We start from the raw sequence: 14,383 nt of genomic DNA on the forward strand, positions 1-14,383 counted from the left end.
GCAGCAGCTCTGTGTTCCGTAAACATAGGACAGGACAGTGAAAAGGTCCATAAGGGTGACAAAGCAATGAAAGCCAGTGGGATGACTCATGCTATCAGACCACATATGGCATCTGTTAACTACAATATCGACAAGTCCAGCCAAATGCTGCAGTAAATCCAGGGCCCAATCCAGATCTTGCAGGAAGTGGTGGAAGTGTTCTCACCACAACAGGCTCTCAGCTGAGCACTGCCACTGCAGAACCAAGAGGAGATGCTTCCCTCTGAGACAGATGGATCACTTCTTAGAGCTAGCCCAAATTTAAAATAATATCTTTCTCTATTACATGGAAATGCCATTTAATATAGACCCACTGTGTCCTCTGCTCTCTGCTGCTAGTCACTTCTTTGCCAGAAAGAACAGGAACAAGTCTTCACCCCTTTACAGGGAACCAACCTCTCCAGACCGAAGGCCCAGTCTGTGCTGCTAGCTAAGACCAGCCAAATTCCCCCAAAGAAGCAGAGGCCTCTAGAGACCAGGGCTGCATGCAGACTTGGGAAGTAGAACAGTGCAGATAATATGCACATTTTGCCCTGATTTATGCCTCAAAATTCACAGACTGGGAAAAGCTGATACCATCCCAAGCCTCTAGAGAGCTGATACCATCAAATTCAGCTTGCTTGAAAGGAACCTCCAGCTTCATGATACAGCATTGGCACACGTCTCTTGCTGACACACTGGTGTGCTTTATATGCAGCACCCTTTCCTCCTGCTGATATCCTCCAGCTGCAGTGCATTCTCCCTCTGTCTGTCTTCTTGTGCTGTCAGCAACCTGGAAAGAACAGCACGGATCAAGAACACAACCTGCTTACTGAGCTCTTCCTGCCAAGGCATTTGCCTCTGCCCTTTGCTCTCCACCAGCCATTTAGGATTTACATTTAGGATTGCAAGAAGTGACAGGCCCAAAGACTGAACTTCTCTGGAAGATGGGCTAGATAAATCACACACAGAGAATGAGCATGGATTTCTAGGGAACAGGGAAATAAACTGGGCACATACAAGAGGAGGTACCATGGCTTAGTCATCTGAGCCCCACTGTGAGTGGTCTGTGCCTTATTCCCAAGATCCCCTGTTGCTGTCAGAATCCTGGGTTGTTGGCTCCACCTGTCTGGGCCATCTTGGGCAGCACCATGGTAATAAAGCATGCTGAAGGCACATACTATGGGAGATGTGATTCATCTAGCTGATAAGTAAATCCATCCAGTTAATGAACAGCTAAGTCCTGCTGTGGCTTTAACACATAGGATGCAGGAGGATGTGAAGAGATAAAAGAAAAAAAAAGGATAGTTTTCTTGCAAGATTTGAAATACTTTTTTTCCAAAAACTACCTGTTTTAACTAAAAATTTTAGAGCAAATTTCTTTCAGCTGGATGGTATCTTACCTCCTTTTAAAATGATTGCCACTAAAATAGCTCAGTCTGTACCGTGCTTATTAAGATAGGGGAGAAAGAACCCTTAGAGCTGCTTGAAGACTTCAAACTGAAAACACCAGATTAAAATCTGGGACAGTATTCAAGGTTTTTGTGATTAAATATTCAAATTGAACTCCTAATCTTGCAACAGCCAGTTCCACCAGGTGAAGTTTTTTGTGCAGAGTCCAGTGTACACTTGGTGCTCTCCAGGTACAAAAGACAAGGACCTGGAGTCAGGTCTCTTTTGGGATGTGACAGAAAGTCAGTCTCTCACACCCCCCTCTCCTTGCCCATTCCCCAGGGGAGCCCACACCAGTCACCTCCAGCCAGGGAAGTGTCCCAGGGTGACAGCTCGTGTTCACTGACCTGGCCATGTGCAGCATGGGCTCCATGATGTTGTAGCCAGTCATGGCACTGCACTCGTAGAACACAGCCTTGTACTCCTGCCAGAGAGCACAGCAAGCACCCACAGTGACTGCCAGCTCTCCCCAGTCACCACTCACCCACAGCCTTGGGAGCTGGCCCACCCTCGTCCCCAGGAACCCTGCCAAGAGCCACTGGATGGAGCCAGGAGAGTGGCTGCTACCCTGCTGGGTGCACATCCTGCTCACCCACCCAGGAGGAGGAAATGCTTTTTCAGCATTGGGGGCCAAGTCAGAGTGTCCAGAAGGGAGCACTGGGGGAGTTGTTTGGGAAGAGAAAACATCTGTCCAGGGTACTTTGATTCCCTTACCTTTTTTTGCAAGTCCAGAAGGCAGGAAGCCTTTGAAACCCTGTCTCCCCCAACCCAGGGGCCAAGGTTCCAGCAGGCAAGCAGACAAGGGGGTGAGGAAAGAGGCAGGATGTTGCATTAGGGAGCCCTCAAATGTGAAATCAGCCATGCATGTTCCCCTCAGAAAAGCTGTAATGAGGCATCAAGCCCCAAGAGTGAGCCTGCTCAAGGGCCACCGTCTGCCACATACAGGCCACCACCCCATCCTCCCTTGGACCAGAGGGACCTGTCCACATTGGAGAAACAGGGAACAGGGGATGGGAGGGAGAGGGAAGGTACCATACTGGAAAAGGGCTCCAAGAAGGGCTTTCTGCCAGCCAGATTGCCCTGCTCACAGCTGGAGGGTGGCTGCAGAGCACGTCAAACAGCAGAGCACTGAGTCACACCTTCGCCAGCCTTTCCCCCTCCACCTTGGGCACCTTCCGGGTCTCTCTCTGCACAGCATCCAATTTATTTCCAAGCAGAAACACCACAGCTCCATCCTCTATTCCTTCCTGCAAAAGAAATAAAGACCCCTAGAGACCCAGCCCCTCAGAGCAGATCCTTCCAGCCCAAGCAAACAAGACCTTCAGAGGCAGCAGGATCAGGCCCATTAAAGGGTAATTCCTTCAATAGCCCCAGGGATTTGTGAAGGGAAGCTTGAACTAGGGTAACATTCCAAATGTTTGGTATGAGCTGGGACAGTGACAGAGGAGAGACAGGACTTAAATGCCTCTCAGGAAAACAAGAAGCCTAAAGAAAAGCACCTTGCCCCATAGGCATTTTGGAATTTATGATCTGGCAGATCTTCTAAATAAGCTCAGTATTTTTTGTATGTGCAGTACAGTGCCTGATGTGCTGTCCTAAACTCAATGATCCCTTGCTGAAAATCCACTGGCCAAACAAGTTAACCAATCTTCATCCCTTGTAAACTGTCTCTGTAGGGACTGTTATTCCTAGGCAATTCCTGGAGCCCCTTACCTCTGGTCAAACTTTCTATAGCTCCACTGGCTCACTAGAGCACGGTCAGAGTAAGAACAAGGCTCAAAGTTATTTTCACATTCAAGTGCTCTGCATGGCACACAAAATCTGAACAGCTTCAAAACAAAATAAATGCACAGATGGGGAGAGGACAAGGAGACAGATTAAAATATACGGATTTCACGTGGTTTGATTTTCTGTGCACTCAGTTTAAACTTCCTCCTGAAAGGAACCTGATTTTCAGAGGCTGGTTAGTTTTGAAGATCCCAACATTTGATCTTTTAGAGTCCAAAGACATAAGTGGTTGTTTTTTTCCCCAACAGGCTTGTGGAAATTAACAGTGATAGAATCCTCCAACCTATACTTACTCATTCCACTGAGATCTGGGTTTTTTGAGACTCAGCACAATCAAAACAAAACCGCCCTTGAAAATTTGCCTTTACCTCTTGACCATCTACACACAACTAATTTAAATTTTAAAGAGAGGTATTTTTGTGTCCCCAAGAAGATACAAGCCACAGATAAATGCTTTTAGTGAGTGTTTGGAAACAAAAAACAGGGGGAAACCCAGCAGTATTAATACATTGTTACCAAATTTTAAAATAAAAAAGGAAATAAAAAGGACCATCTCCCTTTCCTGTGCATAGGCCAGACACCAGGAGAGCTCCCTGCCTGAGCACAGGTGGGATGTGACCATGTTTAGAAGATGTAGCCACTGCACATGGGCTGCTTACAAACCCACACTACTGTTTTAGGAGGTCCCATCATGTTCTGCCACAGAAACAACCCTCCCTGATTTAATGGGCTACCTCTGCCTTTGTTACCCTCCACACAAAGCCTCTGGTTCCAAACTGACCAGCACAGGCATCTGCTTTGATAACTCAGCTTCACAAGGTCAACAGGACTTCCTGGGGCACTGAAAAACGTCCCTTCCAGGCAGTGTTGGAGCAAGGGAGCAGCAGCAACACTGGAGGCCGGATCCCGCTCTCACCTGGACACTGCTCATCCAGTTCCTCACGGCCACGAAGGAGCACTCGGCCGTGATGTCGTACATGACCAGGATCCCGTCCGCCTTCCGGAAGTACTGCTTGGTGACGCTCCGGAACCTGCGCCCACACAGACCAAAGGCACCCTCAGAACCACGGCTGGGACTGTCTGTCAGTGCAGGCTCTCTGCAGGGCCTGGCAGCACCTGTGTGTGATGTGTCCCTCAGGGCTGCTGCTTACACACAGGTGGCACATCCCTGCACCTTTGAGACAGGCCAGGCAGCCATGGGTAAGTGGGAATCTTGCCAACGCACGGTGCTGAGAAAGGAAGAAGGAAGACCTTTGCAGGTCAGAAAGAAAGAAGCAGATGAATCTATTTGGGTGGGACAGGAAAAAGTAATTTCCTATTAAAAGGGAAACTGATGGAGAAAACATGATCTTTCTCTATAGTCTGGAAGAATCTGCAGACTAAGCTGCATCACAGAACAAACTAGGCATGCGTAATGCCTGCCCCAGGGCTGCCAAAACAGTAATTAAGAACTCAGCATCAGTACAGTCTGTTTCCACTATTGAATCTATAAACCAATGGCATTACACATAAAAAAATCAGGAGCTAGACACAACTTCCAGGAAAAAATTCTGCCAGCATCTACTTTTTGTTGTCTGTACCATTTAAAACCACAGGCTGATATTTTGTGAATAAATTCCAATCAAAGCAAACCAAACAAAAAAACCCAAACCAAGCAACCAAAACAACAAACCCAAACCTTGGAATCTGTAAGCACTTTGTGACAGAGCCATGATATAACCACAATGATTGCAAACTGATGGAATTAACAATGTAATTTGGGAATTAATAAATGTAGCAAAAGTCCTGAGATCTCACTAGAGAGCTGTGTATTTCAGCCCTGCCAGGACAACAGACTCTACTCTTACAAGCCAAGAAAACCTACAGCTGTTACCCTCCTGTACTCTTCAGATAGTTGCCTGGAGCCTGTTCTTTCTTACTACAATATTCTGGCACCTACCCAACTGAGAAAGCACAGACTCTATCTTTGGCGATCAAGGTGCACCTCTGGAACTGCCAGCCAGGCAAGATGCTCCAGAAGAACCATCAAAGGTAGCATGCATAAGTCTCAGAGAAGTCACCAAGGAGTTCTCCTTGCATGCTCCAAGGGGTTCTTCCATCTCTTCCTTAGATATTTACAGTTGAATACCTCTATTTAGAAGTAATATTCCTATAGAAGAAGAAAAATCTTTTTCTACTTCCCAGGTCTGCTATTTGGTACCAGCACTGAGCCGAGCTTTCTCTTGTGGGTACACATCTAAGACCTGCTAGTACTGCAGGGGCCTGTAGTAAAGGTCCTTCTGCAGAGACAATATCTTGAATTTGGCCTCTGCTGCAATCTGGCCTCAATAAAATATCACATTTTATGTCATAGCAACTCCCCTTACTGCTCAGTTTCAGCATCAAAATAACCACAGGAGTCCCCTCAGAAATAACTATTTCTTCAGCATGAAGCCTAATTTTGGAAGAGAGAGTTGCTTTTCAATAGATACTCCTACTTAGTACATTCCCACCAGCTCTGCACAGTCTAGCTGCCTGAGACAGACAGCATCATTGGCACAGTTTAGGATTAGAATATTCCCATGACCTTGGCTGCCCCCTGAAGGCCTGCCCCCATAACATATTTAGCTCAAAACACCCAGTGCTTATTTTTGTCAGGCTCTTGAGGTTCATGGTCCTCTTGAAATAGCTTCTTATCTTAAGCTTTGAATTATATCCTACATAAAATGTAATTTACATGGAGCCAGTGATGGGCCTTGATCTCTAGTAGCAGATAAGGGTCAAATGTGTCCTCTGCTACTCTTGTCCTCACCAACACTGCTGGTAACATCTAGAGATATCCCAGAGGATAAAACTAGAGGATTTCAAATGGGGAGCAAGTGTTCACTGTCACAGAATGCTGTACAACCCCTCTACCAAGGATTATCACATCCACAAGTCTATCAGCAGAAGGGACAGCGAAAGGGGCCAATAGCCTCATTGACAGACTCCAGCAGGGTAGTTCAAATCACCTTCCCCACAGGTCATGCTAATTCAGTTAGTTTTGACAGCCAAATCAGATCTGGAAAGGTTCACAGTCCTTTCCACCCTTTGAACCCCATGACATACATCTATGGACGGATTGCTTGGAGCCACAAGCATGCAGGTCAGACACACAGAAAACTACTTTTCTGTCAGCCATCAGAGCGATCTCCCCAAGCCCTGTTTCACAGTTACACCTTCTAGAAATCTCTGGAACAGACCTTTGCTGCAGGTTCAGCACTGGAATAGCTGTCATGACCTGTGTGATCCTTCTGAGGCTGATAGTTTCCCCAGGAACAGAAACCAGCTGCATGCACTTCCTCCACTGAGCCCGGCAAAAATCACTTACCTCTCTTGTCCAGCTGTATCCCACAGCTGTAAGGCAACCTGGGTGTTATCCACCATTAGACTCTTCACCTGGTAATCAATACCTGTCAGGAAGGTGACAATGATTATGAGGTAGGATGGGGAGAGAGCAGCTTGCCATTACAATGGCCAGACAAACTCCATTTAGTTCAGGGAAATGGCAAGATTGATTCAATACTGGGAGAGGGACCATCTTTACTCTCTAGCTGGGCTATAATATAGGCAAAAAAGCATTTTCTCAGGCTGCCTTTCCCACCCTCCTTGTCCAGATGAAGCAGGCACCCTATTACTTACCAATGGTTGCATTGAGCTCAGCCAAGAACCTGTCATAGCAGAAGCGGTGGATGAAGGAACTCTTCCCAACACCAGAATTCCCCACAAACACCACTTTAAAGATGCGGTCTGGGGAACAGCTGGCTGCTTCCAGAGCTTGGAGCTACAATGGAAAAAGGCACGAGGTGTTGAAGAGCTCAGCTGCAGGCAGTGCTTTGATTCAGGGATTAGACCCCTGCACTGTGGAGCTGGAGTTTGATGGGAAGAGAGTCAGACTCCAACCCTAGCAGGTATCTGAGAAATTACCCCAGAGGTAACTGCACTCACCCTGGTTTCAGTGCCAACAGGCTGGGCTCGAGGAGGCAGTGGAGCAGCATCTAGGCCATCTGCATTTTTTCTGCAGTCAGAATCACCCTTCAAAGTCATCTTAAACCACTCAGGATCTGCTGCCAAAGGCCATCTCTCCTCATCTCTGCTGTTCTCTCCAAAGTTTGTGTTGCCTCCTTCTCCTGTCTTCATCCAAACGCCATTGCCTGGGAAGTATTTACAGTTCTTTCTGTTGGGTTCTTCCACTGCCACGTCCACTGGGAAGGCGGAGGGAAGGTCCGCAGAGGCCAGTTGTCTGCATTGACGTCCACAGGCAGCACAGATAGGGTGGGAGGGGGGGAGGACACAGGGAAAGGAGGAGGTTGCAAATTCCCAACCAACCAATGCAATCCAATTAGTGTACATGAAGCTCTCAAAGGAACTCTTTATATTCACTCCCCACACTCCCTGTGACCAAAGCATCAGTGGTTCCCCTGGGAAAGAGAGACAGAGCTCACCAGAGCTGTGCTGTACTCTCATGTGCTGACAAATACTCAATTAATTTTAGTAAAAATTGCCACTTTGGGTTTTTCAAGAATTCTTTGCCTACCACTTTCCCCAGTAGTGAAAAAAAGGAGGCAACACATACAAAACAAAAGCCCTTTTTTTGGGAAAAAAAAAGAAAATAAAGAAGAAGCAATAATTACCCCTGTATTTTTGTTACTAAATACCATATGAAAAGAAATGACAACAGACTGTGCCCACACAAGAACAGGCTGATGCACTGGGGGTAGAGCTGATGTGGTAGTTGGAGGAACAACCTTCCAAAGAACACCTAAAATAACCAATTGAAAGTACTCGAATCACTGCTGAGGAGCAAGGCAGCATCACTGGTTTTCTATGGTTAAAGAACTAGGCAAGGAATGAGAAGACCTAGAATTAAGCTGAAGATATTTATCTACCACTGATGTCTCCATTGCTTTCACTGTCCAGCAGACTGCATTTGGAAGGAAATTAGAGTGACCAGAGTGTACTACAGTCAGTCTCTTCAGAGGCAGGACATCCCATCTCATCTGCAACTTTCCTCTGTCAATGCAGGAATCCAGACAATTGTTCTTTCTCACTCCAGCAACTTCATGTGGGTTGCAAAATCCACATGCTGCCATGCCTACACTTTTTTCTATGAAAGGGAGCTCACATTTCTGGTTGCCCTCCCTGCATGTACCCCAAATGCCAGTCCAGAGCCAGGCCAGCTGGAACTCCTCCCTCTTGAAAATGGACACAGTCTCAGGCTCTGGGGAATTGTGCCCATCTTCCAGGGCAGGCAAAATCACACAATGAGGGGTCTCAAGACCCTCTTTAGTGGGAGCAAAGGGACAAAAACAAAACTCTGAACAATGTCCTGAGATCTAATGGATTTCTTTTCATGTTTCTCAAGCAATGTGGTGTGACACAGCACCGGGACAGGAATGAAGCAAATAAGTAATCCCCTTCTCCCATCACCTTCATTGCCAAACTTCTCCAGCTGCTAAGCCTTTCCAGAAGGTTTATTCCAGTAGCAGCTAGAAGGATCTTTGCAAGAAATAATTGGGGAGGAAGATGGGAGAACCTGGTTATCCAATTCAATGCACAGAATGTGGCAATCACACAACCATGAAGGAGCTCTGCCTCAGACCTCACCAGGCAACTTCCTACCCTGGGCTCAAGAATCAGCCCTCTCCAGGGTGTACCTGCTTTTCCATAAGTCCATGAGCCAAGGAGCCTTGAGCTAAATCCTTAAATGCCACTACCAGAATTGCAAGCATTAAGGGTGAGTTGAAGCTGGAAGAAACTTAGCCTAAACCTGCACCTCTGGCTGGCACCAGGAGAAACTGGGCAGCAATGGAACTTTCTGCAGAGACCTGGTAAGAAACAGGGCAATGTGCTGCCTTAAACTTGTCTGGGGCCAGCAATTTCAGGTGAGATCCAGCTCCAAACCAGGTCATTGTATATTCTGCATGCAGAGTGGGGAAAAAAAGAAAAGGCCTCGGCCACACAGATGAGTTGCCTGCCCTGGCTGAAGGGAGCCTGGTGTGCCAAGTGAGCATCTGCATAGGTGTAGAGGGAGATGAACCCATCTGGAGCCAGGCCCTCTCCTTGAGGCTTTCAGCTGCCAGAAAGAACCCAACCCTCGTGCAATTTTTGCCCTCTCCCATGCCCCAGAGATATGGACTCTGGCACGAGGCACCAGCGGATTTGTGCCTGAGGACAAACTGGCACACTTGGGAGTTGATCCAGTCATTTCATCAGAGCTGTCTGACTCAGAAACAGGCAGTCTTTGTGACTCCCATCATCCCATTAACAGTCCCAGACCTTCTGGTGATATTTAGATTTGCTCCCCTGTTGCTGCAGGCATAAGCAGCAGCAGGGCCAGCTCCCTGTGGAAATTAGTGAACAGTATCCTCAGCTTCATGCTGAGCTAACACCACCTGATGCCAAGAGACAGCTAAAGCCACAGAAAAGCTGCACCCCACCACACTCCCACAACCAGCCAGCACCAAGGTGGGAGAACCAGCCCCAGGACACAGCTTGACTGACAGGGTACTGCAGTGGGCACGGACTGACAGCATGGACACGACACAGACACCCATCTAACCGTTTGACAGGCTTGTCCTCCAGCAGGTAACTGCCTAGCACTGACCCTTTCTTCAACAGGGCATTTCTGTTCTGAGGCACCTGGAATTTGAAAAGAGAAGGAATGAAGAATGTGATTACAGCCCCAATTCAACCTCTCCCCACCTCTGTAGAGCATTTTGGGGAGGCAAGGCTGGAGCCCTGGCAGCCCCACACAGTGGTAGTGCCTCACTGGAAGGCTGAAAGAGGTGAGCACAGGGCTTGTTTTTCTCAGTTCAAATAATTTAATTCCTGCAAGAAGCCATCACTGTTGCTGCTTTCTCCTTCACTTTAAAATCTATCAAAGTGATGATGTCCCAAACTGAATTCTTCCTCTAGCCAGCCAGTTTTTATTTTCTGGCTTGTTCTCTACTTGGTCTCACAGCTGAATCTCTCTTTCCCTACCTGCCTCTTTCTTATGCTGATGTTTTGTGGGGCAGACCAATTGCCCTTTCCTCAGAAGACACTACTAGTATCCTTCCTTGACCTGTACTTACCTAGAGCCGCACACGAACCACAAGAAAGGAAGGAGACAGCTCAGGAAAGGAAGGAGACAGCTCTACAAAGGGCAATGTGCATGCTCTGCCTTACACCAACATCCCTCCCCATGCTTTCCTCCTACTCACCACAGAATGAACACTTCCTACAGCCAGTATTTACCAGCTCCTCAGAGAAGGAGAAAGCAGGACAACCTCTCTCCCAACCCTCTTCCCCCCATACAGCAGCACTGCCATTCCCAGCAGAGTCACTGCTCTGGCCACACACAAAATGTGAAGTGAGAGACAGGATGGAAAGGTGCCCATCACATGGACACTAGAGGAAAGGGAGAGGCATTCAGTCTGCAAATCTGAAGATTTCTAACACATCCTTACTGGTTATTTCTGGGGGAAAGGTGGAAGAAAAAGGGTTTGCAGACTGCCAGATCTGCCTCTCACAGCAGTTTTGAACTGGCCAAACACCTGCAGGCAGCTCTGGACAGGCCTTCCTTCATGCTTCCCAGAGCCTGGGGGACTACAAAGATTATTTCTTCAATAATCCTTATTGAAGGCTTATTTTAAAAGGCAAAAAAATGAGGAAGCTGTTCTGTTGGTCAGAACTCCCAGAACACTTTTACTGCAATGCAGTCTAAGAAAGGGAGACACTCAAGACTCCACAGAGGGCCTGACCAAACTAGGACTTTTGCAGGGAAAGAACAAAACATGTTTTGCATATGGAACTGATGTTCTAAAGAACCTCCAGCCACAGAAACAATCCAGCACTGACAGACTCCCAGTGGTGAAGCACAAATTTCCCAAGGCAAATGACCCCCAAGTGCATAACAACAGTCAATACAGGGAAGCTGTGGTACAGACAACCAGGGGTTCTCCAGCAGGGACAGAAAGGGAAGTTTTCAGTGTTTGAGCAGCTTCACTCGAGGGCACCCTCTAGCCACACAGAAGGAGCAAATTGTGTTACAGGCCACTGGAGCTGAGTTACAACCTTCAAGTCACCTGTGGAGCAAAAGGACTCCCACACTATCTGCCCTGCCACAACCTTACCTGGAGAGGGAACAGCCTGCAGAGCACGGACTTGGGTAAGAAAGGAGGAACAATGGGGCATGTTTTACCATTGGTTCTGCCATGCTTTATTGGCCTGCCAGGTTTGTGTAACATTTGGCTTTTCACCAAGATGAAAAAGGGACAGATGCAACATCACAACTGTGTAACACATGATGACAAGGATTCCACGACAGCAAATGTACAAGCATTTTGGAAGGGAAAGATTCTGGTTTACCAGTGAAATAAAAATACATGTCAAAAGTAGTCAAAGTACCAAAACACTCTTCATGATGAACAGACATGAAATTTGCTCTGTCAACAAAAAGCATACAAGCATAACTCCATAGCCAGATGGGTCATGGGTGTGAAACTGAACCTGCAACTCCTGGGTATTAAAAATACCCATCATGGTTTGCACATTGACAGAAATAGCCACATATCCCTATCTGTGACCCAGCCTCTCTTGCCTGGGACAGGAGAGTGCCCCACAGTGCAGTGGGGCCAGGGCCTGCTCACCCTGGCAAGGCAAGAAACTCTTATGAAGAGCAAGGTATTAAGCTGGGAACTGAGAAGAGCAAAGGAGCAGTGACTGGGTTGTTATCAGCCACATACAGCCCAACTCCTCTGACCAACCACTTCAAAATCTTTGCTATGAAAGAACCTCTGTTCACCACACCTTGATTTCACAGAAATAACTCTTCCCAGCACTAAAAGAGGGTATTAAGGCCTTGGGATTCTTTTTTGCCTGTAAAATCCCTGATAGTCTCTGGCAGAGAGTGTGTCACACACTAGGGATCCCCATTAGAAGGCTAGACTCTCCTTTTTGCTTTTGCAGAGAAGTATTTTTCTCCCCCTTACTGTGAAACAGTCTGGGTAGCAGACCTTCTGCAGGTGCATGATAGCAGCATCTCCGCAAGCCCTTGGAGCCCTGCTTCCCTGTGGACTGAAATGAGAGCGGCCAAAGGAAAAAACCTTATTCCAGTACAGGCTTCAACTGCCCAGCAAGACACAGCCTTGCCAGATGAGCAATGGTGGTTGGAGCTCACCCTGTGTCTCATTCCCTATTGCCAGTGCTGGGAGAAGGGAGAAAGCAGCCCCTCTGTGCTGTGACTCTCTGCTGGGCTCTCTCTTGGGTCCACCCGCAGCAGCAGGTCTTAGCAGGGGAGCAGAAGAGAACAGAGAAGCAGACAAGCTTTGCACACACAGAGGTACAGACATGAGCTGTGGTCTCCTCAGGCCACCTGCCCACCCACAGGAACCCACAAGCTGATGAAGCACAACACATGGAAAGAGGACAAGAAACCATTTTCTTTGCCTGCTTGCACTGGACTCTGCTACAGAGTGGCTGAGTTTTCCAAGAGGGAGCAGGAAGCTCTGGTGTACATCCATGTAGTTAGCAGCTTTAAAAATGAAGACTGAAGAAAAAAATCTTCCAGATTTTAGAAACACACATGCCTCACCTTTATCTAAAATTGTTACTGACATTATTTTATACAGCTCTCCACCTGGAGAACTCCAACCTCTGGATTGAACAGGGCATTTTGTCTCCCATACAGGCACAATCCCTGTGTTTCCTTCCAGAGTCCTTTACACAGCAGTCAGAAAAGCTCTTGCAGCCTATCACACCCTATCACTGTCCTCCCTGCAAGTCACCTACTTCCAGACCTTCAAGTGCAGAGATCCCAGAGCAGGCAAAGACATGGTGGCAAGGATGGGTCCAAGAGGGCAGAGCAGCTGTGCAAGCAACATTTGGGAACACAAAAGCTTTATAATGAAAAAATAATAAGAATTAAAAATAGACCACATATCTGTGCTTATCTTGGTGCCTGGGAAAGGCCAGGGATTGACAGTTCCAGACAAGGGAGATCCTGCTTTCTCCTAGTTCTCTGACACAAGGCTCACTGCTGCACCCAGCAGAGTTCACAGGAATGGGGAGCTCCCCAGGGGAACCTCTGAAAACATCTGCTACAAACTCAGGGGGTCAGAAAAACTCCAAAACCCTCCTGTACCACCAGTCAGCCAGCAGCACATCTGAGAATCCATCTTCTTCCTCAGCACCCAGCTCCAGGATGCATCCAGCTTCTCTCCCCTCCTTGCATGTGCCCAGTGCCTGGCTCAACACACAGACCCACACGTGCAGCAGGCAGCCCCCACTGCAGCCCTGCACAGGGCTGTGTGACAGTCCCCAGCCAATGTGCCCTGGGTTAAACCCAGGCAGCTGGCAGCAGCAACCAGCAGAGCTTGCCTCCAGCACGGACACAGAGGCTCTGCACAGTCTCTATTAAGCACAACACCAGGCCCGAGAGCTCTTGTCATTGTCCCCCGTGGAAGTGACAGGCCCCCGAGCGGTGACAGCAACAGCAGCAGATGAGAGGAGGGTGGTTGGGAATTAAGGTTTTCTTTCTTAGACTAACCAGCTTCTTGGCTTCAAAGGCATCTCGCTCATCTCGAAGTTTCTTGTTCATTTCTCTGCTCAAAGGAAGACATAGGAAAGACACTATGAGATGGTTGTCAAAAATTAAGTAAAGCCCAACATTTGAAAGTGAGAACAGAAAGAGAGCTTGGGAACAGAGATAAAGATGTTGTTTATAGCTGGACATGTTGGGATTTCCATGTATCCCAGCCAAGGTCATGGGCTCTACATGGTTGCCTTAGCCAGCAGGAAAGACTAAATTCCTCCAGAGGAGGGATTACCTCGTGAAATAACATAACCTTGTAATGTGCCAGAACTGGCCAAACTGCACAACTCTGTCTGGACCTAGAAAAACAAGCAGAGTCTAAACACTGCTTGAATACAATCCTGTAGCTTTCCATGGGAGAAGTGAGCACAGTGCTGAAACCTCAGCCTCTTACAAGCATAAGAGCTCAGCATTTCCCTCCAGCCTTCACCAGTTCTCACCTGAGGAGCTCCAGCTGCCGAAGGAGGCTTTGTTTCTCTTTCTGCATGTTCTTGGAGACTCTAAACACATCCCTGGGCAAAAGGTATTTTA

The 14,383-nt window shown here is 47.6% G+C and overlaps 1 protein-coding gene across 1 annotated transcript in view; it reads right to left on the reverse strand.

Annotated features, from left to right (window-relative positions):
* Positions 1 to 365: 365 nt before the first annotated feature.
* CRACR2B (calcium release activated channel regulator 2B) overlaps positions 366 to 14,383 on the reverse strand; it is a 44,568-nt gene continuing 30,550 nt past the window's right edge. The window contains exons 9-18 of the mRNA XM_058806967.1: positions 14,293 to 14,364; positions 13,808 to 13,862; positions 9,839 to 9,918; positions 7,225 to 7,519; positions 6,919 to 7,060; positions 6,608 to 6,689; positions 4,175 to 4,289; positions 2,610 to 2,717; positions 1,818 to 1,894; positions 366 to 811 (exon numbers count right to left, since the gene is read on the reverse strand). Coding sequence (XP_058662950.1) covers positions 727 to 811; positions 1,818 to 1,894; positions 2,610 to 2,717; positions 4,175 to 4,289; positions 6,608 to 6,689; positions 6,919 to 7,060; positions 7,225 to 7,519; positions 9,839 to 9,918; positions 13,808 to 13,862; positions 14,293 to 14,364 — 1,111 coding nt within the window. The 3' untranslated portion in view covers positions 366 to 726. The remainder of the gene's footprint in view (positions 812 to 1,817; positions 1,895 to 2,609; positions 2,718 to 4,174; positions 4,290 to 6,607; positions 6,690 to 6,918; positions 7,061 to 7,224; positions 7,520 to 9,838; positions 9,919 to 13,807; positions 13,863 to 14,292; positions 14,365 to 14,383) is intronic.

The sequence above is a fragment of the Ammospiza caudacuta genome, chromosome 6 (assembly GCF_027887145.1).
Source record: "Ammospiza caudacuta isolate bAmmCau1 chromosome 6, bAmmCau1.pri, whole genome shotgun sequence".
Taxonomy (NCBI): Eukaryota; Metazoa; Chordata; class Aves; order Passeriformes; family Passerellidae; genus Ammospiza; species Ammospiza caudacuta.